We start from the raw sequence: 26,463 nt of genomic DNA on the forward strand, positions 1-26,463 counted from the left end.
CCCATTAATTTGTCCTGAGATATGGTAATAATGAGTAGCTGCCAAGACTTGTTTACTATCAGCATTTAAAAGCTGTAATTTGGTTAGCAATGTATGGCCTCTGAGGATTGCTTTGTTCTCCTTAACCATTCACCCTACATACCAAAACACATCTAATTACTTTAAATAGTGTCCTTCATTTCACTGCCTGGAAAACCTGACAACTCACTGAAGCACTCTCCACTGAGACTGGCTGTGAGAAACACATGCTTTGGGTTTTCTTCTCTAGCTTAGAAATATGAATGATACTCTTTTTTAATCCCTTGTTTAAAAACCAGATAATTTAGTACATAAACATGAATTATTTATTACAAGAGAAATATTAGCATAATTTTAATTAAAAAAATCAAAGTTATTCCAAACTAGTAACTAAATATAAACATTTAAAAAATAGCATCTCTTACAACAAATGTTTTTATACAAAAAATTAATCACTAATTTATTTCTAACGTGATGGACTTCTTTTACACCATGAAAATAACCATTAACTTTGGTTTTTTTTTTTTTTTGGCATTGTTAGAAAAAACCATTCTTTTATTATTAGTTGCTATTTATGTGTAACAGCAGATACACAGGTCCAGTAGAAAATACAGGAATTTTGCTTGGTATAAGCTAATTATTGCCAGCAGTTGGTATATAAGGAGTCCACATCCTTCTACAAGAAAATATTATGTCATATCTTTAAAAAATGCCAATGCACATCCATTCAAGAACTGGACTGGTTGCTATTTCTTACAAATAACTCATTTGGTCACATCACAGTGATGACTCTATAAGGAAATAAAGGGGCCACAAACTATGCAAAAGCATTTATTTTTCTCTTTTTTGCAGTCAATATTTTCTTCAGTTATTCTTTGAATTGTGTAATTCAGAGTGAAAAACAATTCAAGTTTTTGTTAAAGAACAAATTATAAAACCCCCTCCATCTTTATTCTTTTTATTGTTTGAATTACTTCTTTATAACTATTAAGATTTTGAAGCTTGAATCTGGTCAATAAAACCAAAGTATTCTCTACATTAACTAAGAAGTAATGAAACCCTGTTAGTAGATTTTCTTGTATGAAGCTTTTTTAACACAAGCATTTTAACAGCATAGAATTGCTGTGAATTTCATCACTCAAGCTGAAAAATACTCCAAATTGATAATGTATACAATGATATTATATTTTGAAGGCAAGTACATTCTTGGTGAAAATGTCCCTTTTGCTGGGTAACAGTGATACCACACAAATATATGAAATATAAGCAGCAACCCTTTTGTAAAGGATGAGCTTTCTTTGGCAGAACAATTTTCTATCCATCCGAACTGTCTTCTACTAATCCTTTTGAACATTAGAAAACATAAAGCTTGCTTCATGAGGAGGTTCTGCTTGGCACATAAATTTCAGCTGATTAAAACCAGTTTTTAACTGCTGAAGTGCTAGCATCTTCTGGCAAATTTTTTGGACTCACACTTAAATATCCAAAGACTGGAAATGCTGCTTTCTGATGAGCTTGTCACCAACCACACGTCTGATTGCTGAAGTCACTTTCTTACAAAGTGGAAAACAAAGAGGATTGTAATGAGCAAACCATGGACTGTGCAAGCTTCTTTGTGACAGGAAGATCAGTGACCACAACTGAGGAACTACAGTACTACAGTACAGTTACCCATCTTCAAGGCCTCTGGTAGGTTAACATATTGGAAAACATCTAAAAGGGGCAGATACTATTTTTTAGAGAAGTCCAAACTCAAAAAAAAAGACATTCTGATGTTTCTCACCCCTTGCCTACAGCCCATCCTCTACCTAGTATTTTTAGAAGTAGTGTATGGATTGTAGAATGAATTTTGCACTAAGAATAAAAATTAACAGGACTGCTTTATTATTAATAAAGAACAATACCTTCCCAGAAAATGATGAAAACTTTTTAAAAGCTTATATGGGTTCTAATGAATAGATGGCTGTATTAGGAAGAAGTATGGAAATAAGTAAAGCCACTTTATAATCCTCAAAATAATATAAAACAAATGGGAAGATTTTAATGGCATGTTCTGGTTTTCTCCTGCCTTTGAATACTTAATTCTACAACCTCATGTAACTTTTTAAGCCAGTAGCAGCTGTTTTCAGGCCTCTAACAAATTTTTTTTCTTAAACCTGGTCTTAGTTTTGAAATAAAAAACTACAGGCACATTCAGGGATTCCTTGGGTAGAAAAGCTGAGATGTATCAAGAATTGTATATGCCAAATTTTTTTTGTGACATCTAATCAATGCTCATTGGCAGGTCATCAAAAGTGAAAAAATTTTGGATAAAATTTTATATGAAAAACTAAAAGGGCTAAACACTGTTTCTTCATACTATGTCTCCAATGAATATCCTTCATGAAGACTATCTACAAGTTCCCTTGGCAATAAATTATTAAAATATAAAGAAAGCCAGAAATCTTAAGGCCATCACCAAGATAATAGCAGAGTACCTGCCACTTCAGCAAGGATTGTCTTTTATCATCAAAAGAAAACTGCATTTTTTAAACATGGCTTACAAAGATCATTCTTTTTTGCTAAAATTTCCCAGGAAGAGATGCTGCATTAAAAAAGGACTATGTTTTTCATCACCTAACATATATTCACCACCAGGTTTCTGTCTGTTGTGCTAATTACTGACCATGTTCACTCATTACTGCCAACAGCTGACATAGAGAGGGGTGGTCCACAGTTAACAGACCTCCCAGACAAATTTCCAGAGGACGGCAGAGAAGTGGAGCTTTCTAGTAGACATGGGTGGGCTGAGTTTGCAATTCATGATACTTTGATGATGAACAGTGCTGAGTGTTTCACTGACTAAATAAAATGTTGTCTTCCTCATATGCCAAAGCTGGGTCTTCCATGCTCTCCAGCAAAGTGTGACTGGTTTCAAATTCACGGTGTGGCGGTGACGGTTCTTTGGCAACCGAGGACATCAACTGACTCCAGGTGATGTTAGTGTTTTTGAAAGCATGCAGTAGGAAGATGCCAATGATGATGCTGCAGAATCCACTCAGGGTTCCAATGATATCACCCAGTTCCATACTGCTCCACTCCTTGAACAAGATGATGGAGCACGTCACCACTGTGGTAGTGAAGCACACGTAATAAATGGGTGTCACAAGGGATGTGTTGAACACGTCCAGGGCCTTGTTGAGGTAGCTGATCTGAGTGCTGACTGAGAGCACCAAGATGCCCACCAAAATGTAAACCAGGGGATGGCGATAGGCTGGCTTCCTCTGCAGCATCTGCTTAATGGCAATGCCCAGGCCCTTCACAGACGAGACGGAGAAGGCACCGATGAGGGAGCAAATTAAAATGTAGATCAGTATGTTTGTCTGACCTCTCTTTGGAGCCACAACAATGATCAGGACAAGGGCAACGACTGTCAGGAGAACAGCAAATGTAACAAACGCTGTAAAAAAGAGGAAAGGAAAGAATAATACACACTAACACCAGACTATGCCCACAAACATGCTCAGAGTTGTTCAGTGTCCTAGACACTTCCCTATGAACTGCAGCATGTCTTCACTGCAATTGCATACAGACCTGGGTCTTGCAGCTTTCTTTCCATCTCATCTAGTGAGGTGACCTCCTCCTCCTCTGGAGCATGAATAACCATGACTGTTGACCCCAAAATGCTCAGTACACAGCCCAGCTTTCCATGAATATTCAGCTTCTCATTTAAAAAATAGGATGACAGTATAGCACTGTTCAGCAAAATAGAAATAAAATGTTCAGCTCCACCAGGCACAGAAGACATTCAAAATCTCTCTGTGTAGCATAACAGAAAACCTCTTTTGAATTTGGATACATGGTAAGCCAGCCTGAAACAATCAAATTGTAAGGAGTTTTTCCAAGAAAGTTGGTCATGACCAAGAAGGTAAGGTTTTAGGGAGTTTAGCAACTCTCATCACTTCCCTCCAGGTTGTAAAAGGGTCCAAATTGCTAAGGAACTTCTCATTCCTGATTGCCTGAGTCAGGGTATCCACTCTCACTGCAGATTAACCTCAACAGCTGTTTCTTTCTTCCAAAACTGGTTAAAAACACTTCATTTGCCACTACAACCAATGCACATGAGTGTTGGAAACTGTTCCCCATCCCTCCCCAGGCTCTCCCACAAAGGCACACGTTCTGCCTGGTTTGCCAGGCTCCCCCCAAAACACAGAGAAGGCATGTCTCCCCCTTCAGAGATCAACCCCAGGATCTCCACGGGGTTGACTATTTAACCTAAGCACAATAACATGGCCTAAATAACACCAGTCACAGGGCATGATTAGCCTGTTAGAGAACAACCTTGGGCACAGACACAGGCTTAATGGTGTGTGAACACACTCACAAATAGTTATTCAACCCACTGATCAAAATACAGACATTTTGTTCACACAAGGGTAATGAGTTCACTGACATGAAGTTCTAACAACCCCTCTGTCTCATGAAAATTTGAATGATTGCTAACCCCATCAAAGAAGAGGGCAATAAAACTCAAGCTGTTTTTGCACAGCAGCAGCCAGGCAGCCAGCTGATCTGCATTTACCAACACACTGACCCCAGCACCACTGCAGGGACTGTTACATTTGTTTTGCTACAACAGAACAGCTGTAGTTTGAGCAGGTAGATTATTCCAAGCATCCTAGGGTTTTTTTTTTTTTTGGTTCCTTGGTTGGTTGGTTGGTCTGGTTTGTTGTTTTTTTTTTTTGTTTGTTTGTTTTGGTTTTTCTGGGTTTTTTTTTTTTTTTTTTTGGTTGGGGTTTGTTTTGTTTTCAATATGTGGCGCATGTTGTTTTAAACACAGTGTTTCATATAATATACTCAGTTCTTAAAAATCAGAGTTTTACATTTAAAATACTCTATTCTCATTTTGCTACAAGATTATTTCCTACAAAATTTTTGTATGCACAGTACATGTCTTTTCTGCTGCTATGATAGCCACATTACTGTATGTGCTTAAGAACTTGGAAATTATTTTTTTTTCTTCATTGGAAACAATAAGTCTGTGAAGGACATTTATGTGTTTCAAAAGAACCACAAATTTTAATTGTGGATACAGAAGAAAGCCTAGATTTTCTTTGCCTTCTTTCCAGAAAGATTTCAAAGAGACAAAACAAAATCAAAAGGTTTACTAACTGTGCCTTAATATGAAATTACACTCCTATAAATACAAACATTTTTGAAAACATTTTGTGAAGGAATGCTGTATTTTTATTTAAAGTTTAGTCACAGCTGAAGAAGAGGATAACAGTTTTTTAAAAAGCTCCAGTTCCCCAGGAATAGATAAATTACCTTCTATCAGCAGTATACCTTCTTTATACTGATAAGAATTACTTTGTGATCTAGGTGGAAAGCTACTGAGAAGGCATTCGGTGGCTTTTGCAACAAGACTTTTGATTCTACCTACCCAGATAACTTAATTCTAAATAAGGAAAAATATCTTTCCAGCAAGCAACAAAAAGCATTTTCTGCCCATTGATTGCTTTTCAGTTTTATTAAAAATCTCTACTTCCAGCCAAAAGCAGTGTTTTTTCTCTCATGCACTGAGTGGTTCATTTGCCAAGGCTTGCTCCCAATTGGTACTGACCTTATGAGAACACTCAGGGCACCCAAGGGGGTAACCAAGGTTGCAGGTGCAAAGGCATAGGCAGCAAAGTTTGCAGCTTCTCCTAATCCCACTGCAAAAAAAAGAACATTTGGATCAGCTTGGAGGAGAGTATTAAAAGGTACACTATTGTAAATATTTTGTATGACAACTATGATAGCAAATACAAACCAAAATCTTTTTTTCTGCACTATATATGCACATTTTCATTTCAAAATTAGCTGCACAATTAATAAATGCTGGAAGAAAGTAAAATACTCTTCTCCTAAGTACTCCTAGTAGCTGGACAGATGCAATTCCATGGCATTTGACCAGATATTAAAGAAAAGATAGTTATCCTGCAAAGAGCTCTGAAGACCAAATGTAGTATTTGAAAGATGGCATATGAGAACAGCTTGTCATGAATGTCATTGAAAGGACATTTCTTTTAAGTGAAGGGAATGAAAAATCAGATAATAAATCTCTTTAAAACAATCTGCTTTTTGTAGATCTACACATAGGCTGAGAGGAAAGAGCTGACTTACTTGAGAGCAGTCCAGTCCACCAAAGCCATTCCTTCAAATAAGAATATCCACCTTGTCCTGAAAGAGAAAAAAAACCCTTATCTTAGAAGAAACAAATCACCTTGTTGTAAGAAACAAAAAGTACAACTTCACATTTGCATTTACAAAGTACCAAAAGAGCATGTTACCTGGATGCAACAAGAAGAATATTTGATTTTGACTGACATTAACCACTCTACTGCTTTGTGATTTCTAAAAATTGCTATTTGACTAAATATATGCAGAGGGAAAGTTTCAAGCAAAAGTAAAATGTTTATAAAGATTGTTGGTGAGCTTACGGAATGTTTCAAAATGCTTTTCCAGGTCACATCCAATATATTCATACAGTCAACTGCTGTTTGACTTTACTTTTACTTTAGGTTGAAAGAAATTCTAAAGAAAAATGCCCCTGTGTACATGATTTTTTTTTAAACTTTAAACATAAGTATATATAATATTCAGTATCAGAGTATTTTCAAATAACCAAATTCTCTAGAATAATATTTTGCAATAAACACAACAAAAAAAAGAAGAAAAACTGCTAATGCTTTGTATTAAAATCCATGCAAAGGAAATTATGAGATTAGTGAAACTGTTCTTTTTCTAGCTGTTCCTCTCTTGACTTTGATGAAGGGATAGTTGTACTAACTGTAGAAACTTGTATAATAAATGTCATTTCTACAACTCATTGCACTCACTTTGAAAAAGCTGAGCAAAACCAAGAAGCTAAACCAGCTTAAGACTTTCAATCTCAAATGAGGGGGAAAAGAAGGAGAAGAATGGAGAATTTTGTTTTGGTAACTAATTGCTCTCAGTGAGGAAATAGCACCAGCTCACTAGATTTAATACCCCCTGCATATCCCATAGTCCTAAGAGTTCTGAAATCCCAGTCCCTGTAATCCCACACAGAAATAATACCATGTCTCCATCCCTCACCAATACAGGACTTCTGATCACCAGTAAAGTTGTCTCAAACACGTGATCTGTGACTTGAACTTTGATTTGGTCAAGTTAGAAGAGGTGTTTGTGTCCCCAGCAGGAGCAAGGACAGCACCATCACTTACCAGCTCGGGTGACTCCTCTGTCTGCCAGTTTTAAAAGTCCTTTCTTCTTCAGTATGAAACTAGAACCAATAAAGATACTGGAGCCTATAGCCAAAGCCAAGCCAATGTAGAGGTGGTATTTGCTTCCAGAAGGAAGGGAAATGCTCCAGTTTGTTTCATTGCCAGTCCCCTCCATAGAGGTGAGGAGAGGAGAGTGTGATTCAGGCACGTTGATGATCTGGCACCATGCCTGGCAGGAGTCAGGGCAAGAAAAAGAGAGCACAGCACCTGGGAGCAGAAAAAGAAGGATATATGATTCACGACACAGGCCCAGCTCTGGAAAAGCCCTGTCCTCACTCTGCTCACTCCTTTTCATGTCTTTGCAGAGCACCTATAACTTCTGACTGTGCAAATAACACACAATGTACACAATGCTGCCCTGGGTCATTACCCACTCCTGTAGCTCACAGGTGATTACGTTATTTTACATCCGTATTTTGCACTTCATTGGCTCAGACAGGCAATAAGGGGAATACCAAGCAATGCAACAAAAAAATATTAGTTTCAATTTAAAATTCAACTCAAAATCTTGAAAGCTAACCTGAAACCTGAAGATGAAAGGGCTCCTTTTTGTTGTGCAGAGACCACAAACATATAGCCGAAACCGATTTTGGACTTTGCCTGTTAAAATAAGCCTGCTACTATTCAAGGCTTCTGGTTTGACATTGGTAGCTGAGGTTGGAAAAACAAATGGAAAAAAGGAAGGAAAATCAAACAGGGAGCTAATTCATTTAATACAGTTTAACAAAGAACAGTTAAAATACATAAGGCCCTAAAAATATCTTATTTGCAGTTGGCAATGCTGGTATTAGCTCTGGGAGACAGCACCCTTTACAAGTAAGGAACTAAAGTGAGTACCTGCTCCCAGTTTTCTCATTCCATATTGTACAACAAACATACTACAGGAAGTTATAATTTGATTTGCAGGCTGTGCAAACACATTTCCTTGTTTGCTAAGAGTGTTTCCATATAACAGGAGTTGTTTTGTATTGCTAAGTCAGACGTAATAAAAATGTTCCCACAAGATAGGTATGTTCATATTCCACAGCTGAAGATTTAAATCTTAGAGAACATGCAGTTACTGTTGCATGATATGTAGGATAGATACTATTCTACACTCTTATCATTACTAGAAATTACAGTTGGATAATGTAAAAATATGGAATTAGCATTTGCACCTGAAAGTACTTTAAAATTCTAAACTATTAGCATAGTCTTAGAAGAAGAAAAATTTGCATAACTTGTTTTGATATAATTAGTGAAGAATAAATCACAAAACAAAATTACAGAAAAGATCTTTAAGCATAAATATATTTTCTCTTCGTAAACACATACCAGGTCAAGATAAAAATGTCCATGCTCATGGCATGGGGGTTGGTTTAAATAGCCTTCAAAGGTCCCTTCCAATTCAAACTATTCTATTATTCTGTGAAAAAAACAATGGAGAGATGAATGAAATCCATTAGCTCCCAATACCTATATTGATGCTAAACCAAGATGGTGCGAGAAGCAGTACCATTCTTGCCTTTAATTAAAAAAACCATGAAGATAAACACACCTGAAGAAAATAACAACAATTTTCTTCCTCCTTTTCGGTGACTGGTGTACTTTCATTTAGCTGGAGATGAATGGCAGGCTTATTTTGTTTCACATGAAACAAAATGTTTTTCTATGTGTTCTAAAGCTTTTCATTCCTCAGCATACCTTACGACATAAGAAAAATTTAATCATGCCATTTGTACTAAGTCACCCAGTGACTGCCACAGGTTGTTTCTCTCCTTTCTGAATTGCAATCCTTGCCCACATACACAAAGAAATAATGGATTTATCACTGAGAAGAGTAATTTTGAATGCTTATGATCTGTTTATGGGGTTGAGCAGCTTCTCATGGTTAAAGAAAAAAAAAGTCATTTGTTCCACTTGCATGAAAAGTAGCATGTAACCGCACTGATCAAAGAACCACCTGAGAGATGGGAAGAGGAGGCTGATCCAGGAATTACTGTTATTTTATTATCCCTGTGAACAGCCTGAAGATCACTTGGAAAGGCTGAGGAAGATGACAAATCACTGAGGCTGCCTGGCTTGCTCAGCACAGAGTTTCTGTAGCTAAGCTAGTTTCACCTCCTACTTCCAAATGTCAACAAACATGAACCTGTCAGCAGAACTCCTCCTAGCAGAAATAATCTCTCCCAGCTCTGACTCAAGGCTGGCAGCAACAGGAAACCAGTCTGAGCCAAGGCAGTTGCTGGTGTAACTTTTAAACTTTCTTTATGATTCAGCTTTTTTTTTCTTCTTTTTTTCCCCCCAAACACCTAAATATTCTCTATCTGAACTGGGTAGACCAGACACCCCGGTGCTACACACAGCTTGTGACATGTCTAGCCTGCTGTCATTCAGCAGTTTAGGGCTGACTTGCCTTGGTTAGTGACAGCCAGCTTGGTTCTTAAACTGCCACTGAAGATACTGGTCCTAAGTCATCTAGAAAACTTTGATTAGATAATAATTTCACTGCTTTGATTAGACAATAATTTAACCATTTCTAACGAACTTACGACTCAGCTCACCCCTGGCAGAAACATGAAACGCCTTTCTCGGTCACCCAGGAAATACCAAGCCCACCTTTGCCAAGGCGCAGCTCCTGGGGCCAAAAGTAGGTGTATCGAGAAGCAGCAAGGAATTCTTCCCTGGCACACCTGGAGTGGAGACTCACCAAAAAGGCACACAACAAAGCTGACAAGATGTTTAACCCGAGGCAGCGGCGGCAGAAGCGCAGGAGCCTCCCCGGCGTCGGACCCAAGCCACTCCTCGGAAAACAACGGGGTGACGCCAGGGCGAAGGAAAATCTTACGGGGCTGTAGGAGCGCACGGCCGCGTCCCGAGCGACGCGAACCCTCCGCGCAGACCGAGCCAGCCTCCGCGCCCTCCCGCGGTGCCCCGGCCCCGCGGCCAGGCAGACACTGACCCGTACGGCAGGACAGACGGCCGGGCAGACACTGACCCGCACGGCAGGACAGACGGCCGGGCAGACACTGACCCGCACGCAGGACGACGGCCGGGCAGACACTGACCCGCACGCAGGACGGACGGCCGGGCAGCGCCTCTCCGGGCCCCATGGCAGCCAGGCTCCGCGGGCTCCGCCCGCCCAGGCGCGGCACGGCGCACCTGGGCGCGCCCGCTCGCCGGCGGAGACGGAGGTGGCATCCTCGCCACCCTTCTGGACCCAGCCTGCGGGGGAAAGGGCACTCCAGGAGTGGCCCCGAATGGGCTTTCTAAATTGTTTTGGAGTCCCAGACCTGGGGAGTTCTGTGGCCCCATCTGAACACTGAATCCAAAGAGCGCTCTTTCCTGAAGTACCTTGGCAGCATTTGCCTCTCCTGGGAGTCTCTACAGATTTAATTTTCTTCCCCGTCGTAGCTGGGAGAAGAGATGAGCAGTCTTGATGTGCAGCCACTTATGTCTGTGACATAAGCACTTAGCCTGTGCTCACTTTGGCCGATGGATCTGAGGACAAGCAGAGGGATCCCCCAGCCAAACTATGGCAGCGTCCTAGAACAAGGGCAGTGTCTGGTGATGCATACCCTGAGACGACTCCCTGTGGCTTAACAGGCTCCAAGTTGTTGCAAGAAATAATTATCTTGATTACCCAATGTATAGTTTTAACTAAGGTCTTGGTTTTGAAATACATTTACAAAATGTAAAGCTTAATAAAACATTACATGTTGCCCAGCAAACCTCCTGGGACACTCTGCAGACCTTTAGCATGCACAAGGATTTCTCTAACTGGAGGCAAAATTGTGAATTTAACACACCTCCACAGAGCACCACAGGGACACGCAGCATTGAAATGAGAGCTGGAACCAGGCTTTGCAGTGCAGTACCAAAACTAATCATCATTGGTTTTGAAAAGTTGTACCATTGGGGCATACTGCTGAAATACATTGACATTATCAGCAAAAGAACTTGGTTTTCCTTGGCTTAGGTATCCTTGACTTTGCAGTCCTGTGGTTAAACCAAGAGATCAGTTTCAATGTCTTAGTCTCATTTTTTATTTCTGTATTTATTTTTTAGCATAACCAGCACTCTGTACATTAGGAGAAAAAGAACATTGCATTTGCTTTTTGTGATTTTAGTTACCATTCCACTTTATCTTTACTATCTCTACATTATAACAACTTCTAAGGAAGGTGGCCTGAATCCAGTGTAGGCTGCATGATAAATAGTTTGACTTCTCTGCTTTAACATTTTTAAAGCAGGTTACTGCTAAAAAACCAGAGCAATAATTTCAAAAGGTATTTGAAAGAGTTAAATCAAAATTTTAGAGCATAATCTGAAAGTCTGTGAGAAAACTGTGATCTTCTTGTACAACATAAGCATGCCTATAGGATAAAACCACTTATATGGACTAATGCATGTCTGCAGTCTGCTTCAAATTCCTATTTTTGTTCTGTGTCCTCTCAGATCTGTCAGCTCTGTTTGTTCATATCCCTGTTTCTGCAAAAATGTGTCAATTTTTTGAGCTTGCTGCAATCCTGCATGTGATTCTGTTGGCAGATCTGCTGAGAAGGGAAGTAGTAATATCCACAAAATCCTGCTGGAGCAGCAGAGAAGGTGGGAGAGGGTGAGCTGCCAAAGACCACCTCTTCCTCTGGCACAGCTCCTGCTGACCTGCTGCTCACGGCTTCTCTGTGGTGCAGTACCCAGAGCAAGAATACTGAGAAACAACAGAGCTAACACTTCTGTAGATGAGCCTCTGTGCCAGCCAAGTCCTTTAGCAGGCTATGGACATCAAAGTCTTTTTAATTAATGAATAAAATATTTAATCTGATTTACACATTTGTTGACAAGTGGCTGAACATGAACCAGCAGTGTCCCCAGGTGACTGGGAAAACCAATGGCATCCTGGGGAGGCCACACTGTGAATCCTGTGTTCAGTTCTGGGCCCATCACTACAAGAAGGACACTGAATGCTGGAGTAAATCCAGAGAAGGGCAGTGGAGCTGGTGAAGGGTCTGGAGCACAAGTCCTGTGGGAAGTGGCTGAGGGAGCTGGGGGTGTTTAGCCTGGAGAAAAGGAGGCTCAGGATAAACCTTACACCCTTCTACAACTGCATGAAAGGAGGTTGAAGTTAGAAGAGGGTTGGTCTATTCTCTCAAGTCAAAAGCAACTGGACAAGAAAAGATAGCTTCAGACTGTGCCAGGGGAGGCTTTTCTTCACTCAAAGGGTTGTCAAGCACAGGAACTGGCCACCTAAAGAAATGGTGGACTCACCACCCCTGGAGGTATTCAAAAGATGTATAGGTGTAGTAGTGATGGGTATGGTTTAATGGTGAATGTTGTGTTTGGTTAAATTGTACTTATTCATCTTAAAAGTATTTTCCAACTTAAATGATGCTATATCTTATTGTTCCTTGGCTGAAAATCTTTAAATGCTTCATATTTTTATATTGTAATAAACTGCAAAAAGCACTATGAGACCTTTTTTCTTCTGAGGAAAAAAAGTGAAGTCACAAAAAAACTGTGACTAACAATCCAAGTCAATGGACAGATGCAAAAAACTTGCAATCCATAATATTATTACATACGAGAGTAAGCATACTTCATGTGTAAATACTTCACTGATGATTAGCAGTTTTCATATGCAATTTGTTTTGAAGAACTTTGAGACAATGTCAGGAAGAAACTAACTACATAAAAGTAATTTATCAACATTGATATATTTTTCTTTACTTTGGATGACATGTAAAGGTCAAATGGGAAAGAAAATAAAGTATTGATATACAATCTTGTTAACTGATGTAAAGAGAAAAAAAATGCCATTTTGCCATTCAAAATGACACTTATGACTGATTTAGAGCAATGCCTGGATCATGAGCTAATGCAAATCAGCACAGACCCATTTAATTCCCTGGAGCTGGGCCAGATACAACTAAGCACAGATCAACCTTTTGTGTATGAAGTAAAAATATGCATGTAGTAACAGTCAAAGCAATTTTGTGGTAGTTTCCATTTCTCCCAAAGAGGAATAGGTGTCTTATGAAACCCTACTATGTCCTTCTATGTTATTGCATTATTTTCCCCCCATTAAATGTTTGGAAAATGCAAGAGAAAATTTAAGTTAAAATTCTGCTATGTAGTAGTTACATAACTTCATTAACTATGTAATATATGAAAGGTTTCGTGAAACTTTCCTTAAAGCCAGCAATCACTGACTTTAATCATTGATCTTTCATAAAAACGGAAGCTCTGGCTATCTAGCCAATTTTAATCTTTACATTTATAACTAAAACAGTCATTGTAAACCTCATTTTTGTGCCTTAATAAATCCCATCTTCACCTCTGTGTTAGCCATGAACAACTTAATTACCATAATTTGTGTGTCTCTTTGGCTTTGTCATAAATTTAATCTAGTTGAGGATTTTTTTTTCTTATGTGCATGGACATTGAATTCCTTATGCAGTATTGAATTATATTATTGTAAATACTGAAAATGATGACAAGTTTCACCACAATTAGAAAACCTGTTCACTGTGCAGCTGGTTCAGGTGCAGACATGAAGCAAGAACTATCTCTTTTATTATTATTTAGGAAAATTACCTGCGGCATGTTTAAATCCTGTTATCATTGCTCAGCTTCCCTGTCCTGCATTACTCTACCAGCAGTCGTTGCTACACGACAGTGTCCAAACATGAGTTCTGTTCAATACAGAAGCTACAGACAGATTCATTACCTTTCCTGGCATGTAGCCACACAAAAATTACTGAAATAGTTTTGTGAATGAGGCTCGGACCATGTGAGCTCTGTCTTCCCCATTACATGGTGATTAAGTGCAGACCTGCAGGAGCAATACATGAAGAAATTAGGTTCAATTGAGAAAAAAAAAAAAGGTCTTGAGACTGAAGTTCAAAATTATTAGATTGCTTTGATTGCTGTGTAGAAATTAATTGTATATATGTTCCCTTATAAATGCCCAGATAGTGCCACCTTAACTCCTTCTATACTACAAAGAGTGAATAACATGCAAGACTGGATTTATTATACCTTTTTTATCTACAGTGCACTTCCTACCTCTCTTATAGGTGGCAATGTCATATATTAAGGATTTTTATGATTTTTGTTTAGGCAGAATTAATATCAGTAGAATCACCTTTTTATGTGTAAACCTTTCAGCATCATTATTCTGTGCTACCAAGCAAGGTTCCCTATGTTATTTTAACTTGAAATAAAATTCTGCTAAACAGAAATACTGACTATACAAAACTTCTAGAGCTTCTTTAGGGTCACTACAATTATTCTTTTTCCCAATTATACCACTGAATGAAGATCTAGTGTTTCCCAGAGAGTTTTCTGATAAGCCAGTCTGTTCCTTGCAGGTTTCAGCCTGGAAGTTGAGGAGACATCTCAGGGGAGAAACACCCGCTGAACCTGGAAGACACAAGGATAATCTTATTGCAGGTTCATCTCAGGGCACAGAAAAAACTGCCAAGCATGGCCAGCCACAGCGTAGACATTTCAGAAGTGCTAGTCCCTGTGCAGAGTAGTCATGCAGAAACTAGGCTCCGGACCTGGAGGATGATGGTGAGAGGCTTTGAGACAGTGTTTGAGCACGCTGTGCAGTGCTGTGCTTTGTGCCTGAGAGCTCTTGCAGTGCTTTGTCATTCCAGCCTCATCTGCGCATTAGAATCCAATTCACCAACACACATCTTAAAATTGCTTCTATTTCGCTCTCCAACACCCTAAAGTAAAAATACAGTACCACCTACTGGTGGAGACACTGGTGGCACTGAGGGTTTTCTAGTCATCAAGCCTCATTGGGGCCCATTGAGCTTCATGACACTGAATTCTACACAAGAGCATAAGTAAGTCAGAAGCCCTGGAGTCTTCTCAGCTATAGCACTTCCAACATGACATTAATTGCTAAAATCTCACCAGCACTAGAAAAACCAGAACAATATTTGCAGAAAATAAACCTGCCAAAACTGTAATCCCAATCCAAACTCTTATTTGTTTACAGAGCTTCAACATAGTAAACTAAAAGGCAATGTGCCAATAAAACCTGCTTATAAATAAGTCATAGATATGTTTAATGTATCTAGTGTTTTGGCTATGGGTATCTGAAACTACACGTAGAATTAATAGGATTGAGAAGAATTACAGATGATGACAATGCAAGATGCAAAAAGAGATTATAGTTGGCCTACTAAAACAATAATCCATTAGTGCAGTCATTCTCCCATCAGTCAAGGTTACTTCACTGGAATACAGAATGACAGGAAAAATATCCATGAAAAAATATTGACATTAAACAAATATAATTGTCAGTGAAGTCAATGACAGCTATGGAATTGGCTTTTAAAGGAGGGCAGAATTGACACCACTGTGTTGAGCTTATCCAGAATTTGTCCTGAAAACTTCTTCACAGGTTAGTGAGGTCCTGGCCACTGTCAGACAAGGAAGTGGCCAGGCCTAGTAGGGCTCATTTTCCTCTGTTTGAGAGCTTTGAAAAATTCCAGGGTAAAATGTTTTTCTTTTTCCTAAAGAAAAACATAAGTTAGTTTTGCTTTGCAGGACTTATTATTTTATTAGAAAACTGGCAGTTCTTTACCAGATTAAAAAGGTGTATCAACTCTTTTGTGACACATAACAAGGCATATGTCCCAAACATTTAGCGTCACCCCAAATTCACAGAATCACTGCTCAGCACTGAACATTGACATCTTTCAGAAAGCAAGACAGGGAAAAACCCTGGAGAATGACAGAGGTAAATGTGATCAAGGTTCAATACTAGTTGGATGCAGTAACCTTCTGAGATTCCTTTCATATCTATGATTTTAGCACAACAGATGCATTTCAGCTCTTCAAAGACAGCAGTAAAGCATAAGCCAGAATTTAGAAGATTATTCACTTTATCTGTTGTGTTGCATATCTTACTCAAAACTTCTGTATGTGGCTTCCATTGTGTGTAAGATTATACATTTCCTTGTTTCCCATTACTATCTTATTTTAAATTACTTTTATTCTTTAAATTTCAATGCATGTTCTTCTTTCTGGAAAATGGAATGACTGTCTTCAGGGCTGGAAAGTCACAGCAGCAGAAGTGTTTAATTTGCTTTTATCATCAGGAGGCTGACCTGTGTTGAGCTTTTGTTTTATGATTAAATCCATAAACTCAGTCACCTGGGCTGCAAGATTTAAGTTGGTTCCTATGATTGCTAATGGCATTTTTTGCTGCTGCCCTTGGTTATAGAAACAAATTTATCATAATCCTGGAGTCCCAGGAGCTGGACTGATTTCCTGGATTCTGCTTTTTGTGAAGCAAAGTTAGAATGTAATTAATAGAATGTAAAAACTTTATCTATGTCTGAGTTATGACAAAGATATAAATTCAAGTTTCAACATTTGCCTCTTTTTGCTGCTTAAGAACTTTTTTTTTCTTTTACAAAAATGGGCCAGGTACAAGATTCCAGATTGAAAAATTAATCACTCAAACTTCAGAGTACATTATTTTCCTCATTCTTTTGGTATCCGGCAGTGAAATATAAAAGGTGAGGTATGCAAATACCATGTTCTCTTTTGAAGTATATGCTAGGATCCTCATGGGGCCTTTCCTGACTCTCTGGCCACTACAGATGCACTCTTGCACATTTCTAATGGAGGAGGAATGCATCTACTTAAACCATTTTGCAAAGTCATAATCGATACTGAAATTGAAGATTAGTTCAGTGTCTTAGAAATTCATAACCAAGGCATTTTCCACTAAAAATGTATCCACAATTCACTGAATTTTTAAGCATCAAAATATGTTATGTTATTTATTTAAGATTGTTAATTAGTTTAAAATGTTATTTCCTTTTCTTCAGCCAAATGGTATACACATTAAAAAAACAGGAAATTTCCATTTATGGTGTTTTATCTATTACAGTAAAAAAACCTGTTACTACAGTTAAAAAGCATCTGCAGTTTTAAGAAAACAAGTGAGCAGACAGTACTGAATATATAGTTATTCACAATACTTTTTTTTCAGTTTCAAAACATAGCCATTCCAGTATTTGTCACTTCTTGTGCTTGTAGATAGGGCTAGTAAGATTCTGCTGAGGTGAAGGATAATACTGACTGCCACTGTTACTTTCACCTCCCTCTAAATCTCAAAATCCATCACTAGGGTAAGGAAATCCTCCTCTAATAACCATGTCCTTCCTTCAGAATAATTCAGAGAACTGCACAGGGGGCTGGCTCTTTGTGAAATCAATCAATAAGGGATTTATTTATTAAATGTTGACTATATTTAGCTTTTCATGGTGATACTGCTTATGTAGTAGGGAAATGTGGCTGATTTAAAGGACTGAAATCTCTAGTAGAAGCAGCAGATTACATTCCCAAGGTAAGCATGCACACTGCTTGTTGAAACTGCTTATGGCAGAACTACTGCTGAGGACTCTTAGCATGTTAGAAAAGACAGATCATGCTGTAGCATGCTGCAGATTTCAATGCTTATGAAGATTTTTGCTGCTTTTCGTAGAGAAAAAAATATAGATCTTTATATGATACCCAAATCTGTTTCAGAGTATCCTTATTTAAAGCATTTTCTTTATGAAAATAATGATTAGAGATGTGAATGAGGTGGGCCAGTAAGAAAGGGAGAAATACATAAAATAAAAGAGCAGAAGAGAGAGAAGCTGGTCTTCCACTCATCACAATCCTGTAAAAGGCACAATCCTGCCTTCATTTTCTTGCAGCCCTAAAGATTTTGATGTATAGTGATTAATAGAATTAGTTTTCAGTTCATAATGCTTGAAAACTCGGTTGTTTATCAAAGTAGTTACATTTTAAAAAAATCCAAGTAAACTATTTGGGATGATACAGTAAAAACCATATGTAGAAATCTAAAATATGTCTATAGAAAGAATCTATTACTTTTTGAATTTGCTACCTAAATGTGATAATGAGAAAATGTGCATCCCAATATTAAAAAGCACTGTAATAAGTTGTGACAATGTATCAGTTAAAGAAAAAAATATGTGTGACTACAGAATAGGAAACACGATAGTGGTAGAATTTAGTAAAAATTATGAAATGCTTGAAAATGCCTTAAGATGAATTTGGACCCAGTGAGTTTAATGCAGTATTTTCTACTGTGCCCAGTATGGGCAAATGCTGTAACAAGGTAACAACAGTCCCCAAACTAGATTTAATTTCTGTGTCTGTCCAACTTGCACTGGGCACATGCTGCATTAGCACTTCTGTGTCTTAGATTTGGGAACTTAAATTCCCCACAATTTGCTTTTAGACTAATGGAATTTGAAGATACTCTTGTGCTTCACATCCTGACTGACAGGAAAAGAACCTGGTGCAGCACTTACCTAAGCTTGACGTTCAAACTTGGTGTTTTGAGACTACGGGGTAGTTAATACTTCAATTTCTATGCCACTTAATGTTTTCAGTGCCTCAGTAATATGAAATGCCCAGTCCTGCCTCAAATGGCAGCTCCTCTTTCCCAGCAAATCCTATGCATGGCTGCCATGGCTGCTTCTCCAGAACACATGGTATCCCACACTATCTCTGCTTACAGCAGACACCAACAGAAACAGAGGAATTTGTTTATTTGAACAAATGCAAAGAAAATCCTATTTAGCTGAAAAAGATGGGAATGTAGAGGATAAAGAGTTTTTTCCCCACAGGCTTTAGGCTGCATACTCTGGATTGGTGTGATTTTGGACATGTTCTATTTTATCAAACTTATCATCATGTTTAAACTCTAGAACAATTGCAAATCAGTATGTCTAGAGAGCACAAGATCAAATTTCTTTCTTTTTTTTTTTTTTTAAACTCAAGAAGACTCAAAGAGCAAAAGTAAATATGAAAAATATATGCCTATGTAGAAATGCGAGTGCTAACATGAACTGACTGGTTTAGAGTCCACTCTGTTGGAGAAATTATTTCCCTTGAGATTAATGCATTTGAACTTGTCTGGTGCTGAGTTGGACGCAGCTTTATTTTGCACCATTATTTGTGTGGTCCTGTGGAGGATATAGTTTTAATCAGGATGGAATTGTGTGTGCCAGCATTAATAGAGCTTTCAGAGCACTTGTAAGCAGATATAAAGCTACTTAATTGAACCTGGTGTAATTTCAATCCTCTCATTTTCAAGCAGTAAGTCACTGGAAACCCTGATACAGCTTTTAGTCTCCTGATGAATCTAACCTGAAGTTTACCATGTCTCAGATACTTAGAATATTTTTATGTCTATTTATCTTAGACCTGATCCATGCTGGTAAGCATTGAAAGACTGGCCAGTAATATTGGACTATATTTAGGACTACACATGGAATAACACATCTTAATCTTCAACCTTTGTCTTGCTATTGTGTAGAATGTTAGATCTCAGTTGGTCAGAGCATGGTGTTAATAAAACCAAAATTGTGGATTTGATCCCAGTATGGGCCATTCACTTAAGGGTTGGGCTCAGTGGTCCTTGTGTCTCCCTTCCAAATCAGAATATTCTGTTATTCTGCGATATTGCTGTATTATTTTTTGCACCATGTGTCATTCATGTCTGATGAGTGCTGGAAACATGGATTTCCCCTCCTGTTTCCTGTATAGGCATATTTTTAGTTTCATTGACAAATAAGGGAAGTCAAGTCTAGCAGCAATGGAAGCTGTATCATTCTGCTCGTCCTTCGTGGTGTGCCAGAATACACTGCTTTAAGACTGATCCCTATGGCATTTGGGTACACTCATTAGTGGTACAGACACTCATTTGTCATAGGAGACAGGAAACTGAAAATATTCTTGTTGGTCTGCAGGAAAGCAAGAATGTAAAGGATTCATTCTTAGGAAAAAAAAAAAAAAAAGCTACCTATTCTAGTGGTGAAATGACTTGATTCTTTTTTTATTCAGTCTTCAATTACCCAAGTTAAACCTGACCATGAAGGTTGGAGTGATTGAGACCCATCACTCCCATACAGTTGTTCCCAGTGTGGTAGTGCATGACACCAGTAAGGACCTTGGACTGATACACAAAGGGGAAGACAGGTATGTTAAATATATTTTGTGTCGGTTTGGGTTTTTTTAGTTTGATTTTTTACATAGGATTATCTAAGCACATATACTTGCTATCACACAATTTTCTTCACTTAGTAATAAACTTAGTTTTTAAGTAACAAACTAAGTTTTTAAGATTACAGTATACTGCTTATTGTTAATATTTAGGAGTTTTTTTTTTTTTTTAATTTCAGCAGATATATAACTGTGCTGTTTTGTTGTTTCCCAGGCAACAATATCTACCTGGAGTATTTGCATGCTACAATATTAACAATAATAGTAATAAAGATGAGTAAGTATCTTTGCCATTTGATAAAATGAGAGTACTGCAATTTTGATTATAAAAGCACAAATAAATAATTATCATAAATATATAATTGTTTCATTAGAAACAGTTATGTCATTCAGGTAAGCCCAAAAGAGACTGCACAAACATTTCAACTACATGCACATCAGTTATGATGACCATCATCCTTATTACCAGAGTTACTGATATTGTATCTATTGATTTAAAACAAAAATAGTTCTGGGTGAAATAACAAGCAATAAGAAAAACACTTTTTTTGAAGGCTAAACATATAAGTACAACGTTATCCTTACTGAACTCAGATGCTTCTAATAAATAGATGTTGAAGAAACAGGATGTGCATCCTATGACCCTATCTTTTTTTCTTTTTTTTAGAGAGGAGAAGAAAAAGAAAAAAGAAAAGAAGAGGTAAGATGAAAAATAATATTACTATTTCTAATAAATTTAGGTTTTTTTCTACATATGTTTTACTTGATCCTTAACAATGGAAAATGTTAATCTATTTCTTAGTAAGCCAGAAAAAAAAAAGGATGGAGAAACACAAAAGAACAAAGAAAAAAAGGAGAAAAATAAAAATAAGGATAAGTTGAAGAAGAAAGAAAATACAGAAGAGTAAGTATTTTTCATTTAGGTCCAGTTATGTTATGTAATAAAATTGCTTTTGATGTAAGAACAAATTCATTCACAGATGTCCTGTAAAGACGTTTATACCTTAGTGAATGAGTGTAAAGACTGCTGTTGTTCTCTCTAGAGTTGTATTGACTTAACATCATATGTGGACAACAGAAATATGCATGCATGGAGGTGATCATTAATCAAGATATATCTCCTTTGGATTCTGATTATCTAATATTTCTTGTATAACACATTGCAGCAAATGACCTGCCAGTATAAAGCAACCTCTTCCACACACAAAGGCACCAACAAGCCAATAAACTCTTCTATGCTCTAAAAGTTGTTGCTTTATAGTCTGCTTGGTAAATTCATAATTTTCTGGCTAAGGAAGAGAAACTCAAAACAGTGCAGTAGAAACCTGTGTTGTATGATTTCCTAGTCTTTGGTTTCTTTATGTAAACTATGCCAATGTTTTATCTTCCTCAGGGCCAGACTTCTCCCTGTAAGAAAGGCATGATTCATCTCATAATTTATATTTATCTAAAAATTAATGGTCACATAATAATTTTTTTAGGGATAAAATAAATTATCAGACGAGAGAGTTATTTGGGTAGGAAAAATAATTTAAAAATCACATGTGCCACTATGAAGTGAAGTGAGACTGCCAAGCTAACTTTGGTCAGTAAAATTTAGATTCTAAATTTGTGTTACACCAAGTCATACCAGCTTCATATCTTCCATGCATTTGAGCCAGGAAGTTTAACTTTGATAAAGACCATTTATTTCACAAAAATAATTTCTGGAATGCTTAATTCCTCAAAAATGAGATGTGTATTTCAAGTCTCTCATTAAATTTCTTTTTTCCCCCCTGCTTACTACTTAGGAAGAAGAAAGATATTTTCACCATAGATCCAGCAGGAAATATATATTACAACTGGTTGTTTTGCATCACAATGCCTGTCATGTACAACTGGACCATGATTATTGCTAGGTGATGTACTCCTTCAGTGACTACACAGAACCTCTGGAAAATCATAATATCCCTGACTAGATAAAAAAAATAATCATTGATTCACACAAGTATTTAATTTTTGTTTTATGGTAATTTACTTTTGTTTTTTCATATTCAGGGCCTGTTTTGATGAGCTTCAGCACGATTACTTAGTGGCATGGTTTATTATTGATTATGTTTCTGATGCCATTTATGTTGCTGATATGTTTGTACGGACAAGGACAGGTAAATATACTCAAGGATTAATTATTCCTTTTTGCATATTTATGCCAGTTTTTTTTTAAATCAAAACCCTACTACTTCTATTATCTGAATAGCCTCGGTGAGGTGCAATAGTGAAAAAAAGACACTGAGTTAGATTTCTGAAAGACTGCAGCCTTACTGTAAAAGTAGGAGAAATTCTGATGAAATTTTATGTTTTACTCAAAGGATACATAAAGTTTGAGATATGCAGGTACAAGCTGTTCTGCCTGCAGCTGACTCACCCAGACAAAAGAAACATGTAGTGCAGCCAAGAGAGGATCAGGGGATCTGAAAAACCAGCACCTAAATCTGGTTTTTGTATTAACGGGAGATTCAAGTATTTGCTTGATTTTCAAGATCATTGAGCAAGCAAGACATCCCATTAACTTCAGCTACAACTATTCATTTTAAAATATTAACCTATGGAGCTATTAAGTAGATACACTTAATATTGAAATGCAATTCCTGTGTTCAGATTCTTTTCCTCATTAATTACCATTTCTATAGCTTGTGGAGGTTTCTTTGGGGGGGAAGATGTTTTGGTTTTTTTTTTCAGATGTTCACCATAATGGAAAAGTAGAGGAAAATATTCAGATCTAGAACTGTTTCTCTTTCACAGCTGAACCATATAGCACTAAGCTGATTATTTGGAAATAAGAAATTAAATACTAAAAAGTAAGAGAAATTATGTTCCATATGGAATTTACATCCAAAATATTTTTCAAAGTAGATTTGGACTGACCTTAAACTCAACATATTTGAACCTGTATCATTTTTTTATTATTTACAATTTTATTTTAGGTTACCTGGAGCAAGGTCTTCTGGTGAAAGAAGAACATAAGCTACGAGAGAAATACAAGAAATCTTTTCAATTCAAACTAGATTTTTTGTCAATCGTACCAACTGATCTCTTATACTTTAAGTTAGGATTGAATTATCCAGAATTAAGAATAAACAGACTACTCAGAGTAGCTCGGATGTTTGAATTCTTCCAGAGAACAGAAACAAGAACAAACTACCCAAATATCTTCAGGATCTCTAACCTCGTCATGTACATTGTGATTATTATTCACTGGAACGCCTGTGTGTACTACTCCATCTCAAAAGCCATTGGATTTGGGGCTGACACATGGGTCTACCCCAACACCTCAGATCCTGAATTTGCCCGCCTGACTAGAAAATATGTCTACAGTCTCTACTGGTCAACACTGACCCTGACTACTATCGGTGAAACCCCCCCTCCTGTAAGAGATTCTGAGTATTTCTTTGTGGTTGTTGACTTCTTGGTTGGAGTACTGATCTTTGCTACCATTGTTGGTAATGTGGGTTCAATGATCTCCAACATGAATGCTGCCAGGGCGGAGTTCCAAGCAAGGATTGATGCTATCAAGCAGTATATGCACTTTCGGAATGTGAGTAAGGACATGGAAAAAAGAGTTATAAAGTGGTTTGACTACCTGTGGACAAACAAAAAAGCTGTGGATGAAAGGGAGGTGTTGAAGTATCTGCCAGATAAGCTAAGAGCAGAGATTGCAATCAACGTTCACCTGGAAACGCTAAAAAAAGTTCGGATTTTTGCAGACTGTGAAGCAGGTTTGCTGGTTGAACTGGTTTTGAAACTCCAGCCCCAAGTATACAGTCCTGGAGATTACATTTGCAGAAAAGGAGATATTGGACGAGAGATGTACATTATCAAAGAAGGCAAGCTGGCAGTAGTTGCTGATGATGGAATTACCCAGTTTGTGGTCCTAAGTGATGGCAGTTACTTCGGAGAAATCAGCATTCTTAATATCAAGGGAAGCAAAGCTGGCAATCGAAGAACAGCCAATATTAAAAGTATTGGATACTCAGACTTGTTTTGTCTGTCTAAAGATGATCTCATGGAAGCTTTGACAGAGTATCCAGATGCAAAGGCTATGCTGGAAGAAAAAGGCAAGCAAATCCTAATGAAAGATGGGTTGCTGGACATTGAAATTGCAAATTTAGGAAGTGATCCTAAAGATCTGGAAGAGAAGGTCGCCTACATGGAACGTGCTATGGACAGGTTGCAAACAAAGTTTGCCAGGTTGTTGGCTGAGTATGAAAGTGCACAACAAAAAGTGAAAAAAAGACTTACACAAATAGAGAAAATATTGAAGCCAGTTATAGAGGAAGAATTTGCAGACTTAGAAGAAGCAGATCCATCCACAGATAAACCTGGATTGTCAAAAGCAGAATAAAAACAATGGAAGTTGCCAATAAGACTGAGGGTCAAATCCTGACTGGGGCTAAACACATTGATTTCTAATCTTTGTAGTACCTGACTATTAATTACAAAAACAGTATTTGTTGAGACAAAGTCACTAATCTCCTACAAGTAGCACATATTTGGCAGTTTTGGGGCAGAAAAAGAAGAATCAAGAATGAGAATGGAAGATAACACTTTGCTCTTGCACAAACAAGTGTTATTATCTACTAATGTGTTTTGTACTCTCTGTAACGCTGCTCCATGGCAGATGCACATGCAATACTGGAAAATATTGGAAGCTTTGCTGGTTGTTTTAAATAATTTCTTTGTGTCTGCTTATGGAAAGAATGAAAGGTTTGGTAATAATTATATTATTTTAAGCAATTAACCTTTATATTGAATTTGTGTATAAATGAGCTCATTTTAATATCTATTGATTAACATGAAATTAATATGCAATATTATAAAAAGAATTAGGTATATCTACTAATATTATCTACTCTCATCTACAATGTAGATGAGAATACTGAAGGCTGTAAGATTTGGAAAATGCTGTTAGTTCATTGGGTCCACCTTGGCTGATTTCTTGAAATATAAGTGGGCAGTTTAAAATACACCCTTTTTCAGGATAGTACATGCAAAGGCTAAAATACAGAGAGGAGAAAATACAACGTTATGCAAAAATCAATATGAAAGATATGGATGGCTTGTAATCTAGTGTTCTTTTCACAATTAGAACAAACAATATACAAATAAAAATATACATTAAAGATTGTTCTGTTCTTTGTAATCATGTGGCTGCACAGCATAGACTATCAAGTTTTGGAGATTTATAATTAAAAATGTTTATGTCCCTAACTTAACAGTTGTTTATGTTGGCAGAGTGCGCAGGGAAGACATGACAGCAATAGGCCAAATTCTTCCTACAGTATCTTCTGTAGATGCTGTTGGGGGAAGAATATGACTAAAGAGGCTGCTTTTTCCCACTGATAGAGGATTTCTTTTTTCATAACTACTTCTGAGATAGTACAGTCTAGAGATTCGTATGTTAGATCCATTTTCAACTGCTTTAAGATGCATTATCTCCTTAGACTTTCCCCTAATTTATATATTTTTCCATTGGCAAAAAAATGGTTTGCTCAGTTATGGTCTCAGCTGAGTATTTGCAGCTGGGTATTTTCAGTAGAATTAGATCATAGGCATGTAACATTGGACAAATTTGATGAAAAGGAGTGAAGAAAGGGACTGTAATGAGAGAATGCATAATTCTCTATTTAGGGAAATTTGATTATCCTGAGCAACTGGACTGCCAGTCTTAAAAAATACCTATGTACATGTTACTGTCAAGAATATTTCTTCACTTGCATTCTCTCCTTAATGAGATGGAGAGAATATAAATTGGGCATTTTATAAAGTGCATTCCTTTCTGGCTGTTTTTTTTTTTTTTTTTTTGTAATGTTGATGCTTTCCAGCATGCCAGAGATTTAGAAATAACTCCTGATTTAGTGCAAGGATGAAATTTTATGAAGCACCTAATGCACAGGATATATATAGAACAAGGGTAAATATAAACAGAAAATGGCTGTTCATGCCCTCTTGATCCTGTGCTTTGAATGATAAATGGCTTCCTTATGCGATAAGGGGAAAGGGTATGCCATCCTGTCAGTAAAGATTCTATCCCTGTACATAGGAACAAGGATTATTCTGGTATTTAGCTATATTTTGAGAGCTGGACTTT

General features: G+C 37.4%; 2 protein-coding genes across 2 annotated transcripts; one reads left to right on the forward strand and one right to left on the reverse strand.

The window, feature by feature from the left end:
• Positions 1-835: 835 nt before the first annotated feature.
• Positions 836-10,484, reverse strand: NIPAL1 (NIPA like domain containing 1). The gene is given in 7 exon segments (XM_050973695.1): positions 836-3,457; positions 3,592-3,752; positions 5,621-5,711; positions 6,163-6,219; positions 7,245-7,511; positions 10,246-10,421; positions 10,423-10,484. Coding segments are annotated over 7 exon segments (1,419 nt in total). The 3' UTR covers positions 836-2,852.
• A 9,721-nt stretch (positions 10,485-20,205) lies between these two features.
• On the forward strand, positions 20,206-24,717 carry CNGA1 (cyclic nucleotide gated channel subunit alpha 1). Its single transcript, XM_030239402.2, is given in 7 exon segments — positions 20,206-20,336; positions 20,551-20,617; positions 21,011-21,036; positions 21,139-21,240; positions 22,127-22,234; positions 22,374-22,480; positions 23,300-24,717. Coding segments are annotated over 7 exon segments (1,959 nt in total).
• The last annotated feature ends 1,746 nt before the right edge of the window (positions 24,718-26,463 follow it).

The sequence above is a fragment of the Serinus canaria genome, chromosome 4 (genome assembly GCF_022539315.1).
Source record: "Serinus canaria isolate serCan28SL12 chromosome 4, serCan2020, whole genome shotgun sequence".
NCBI lineage: Eukaryota > Metazoa > Chordata > Aves > Passeriformes > Fringillidae > Serinus > Serinus canaria.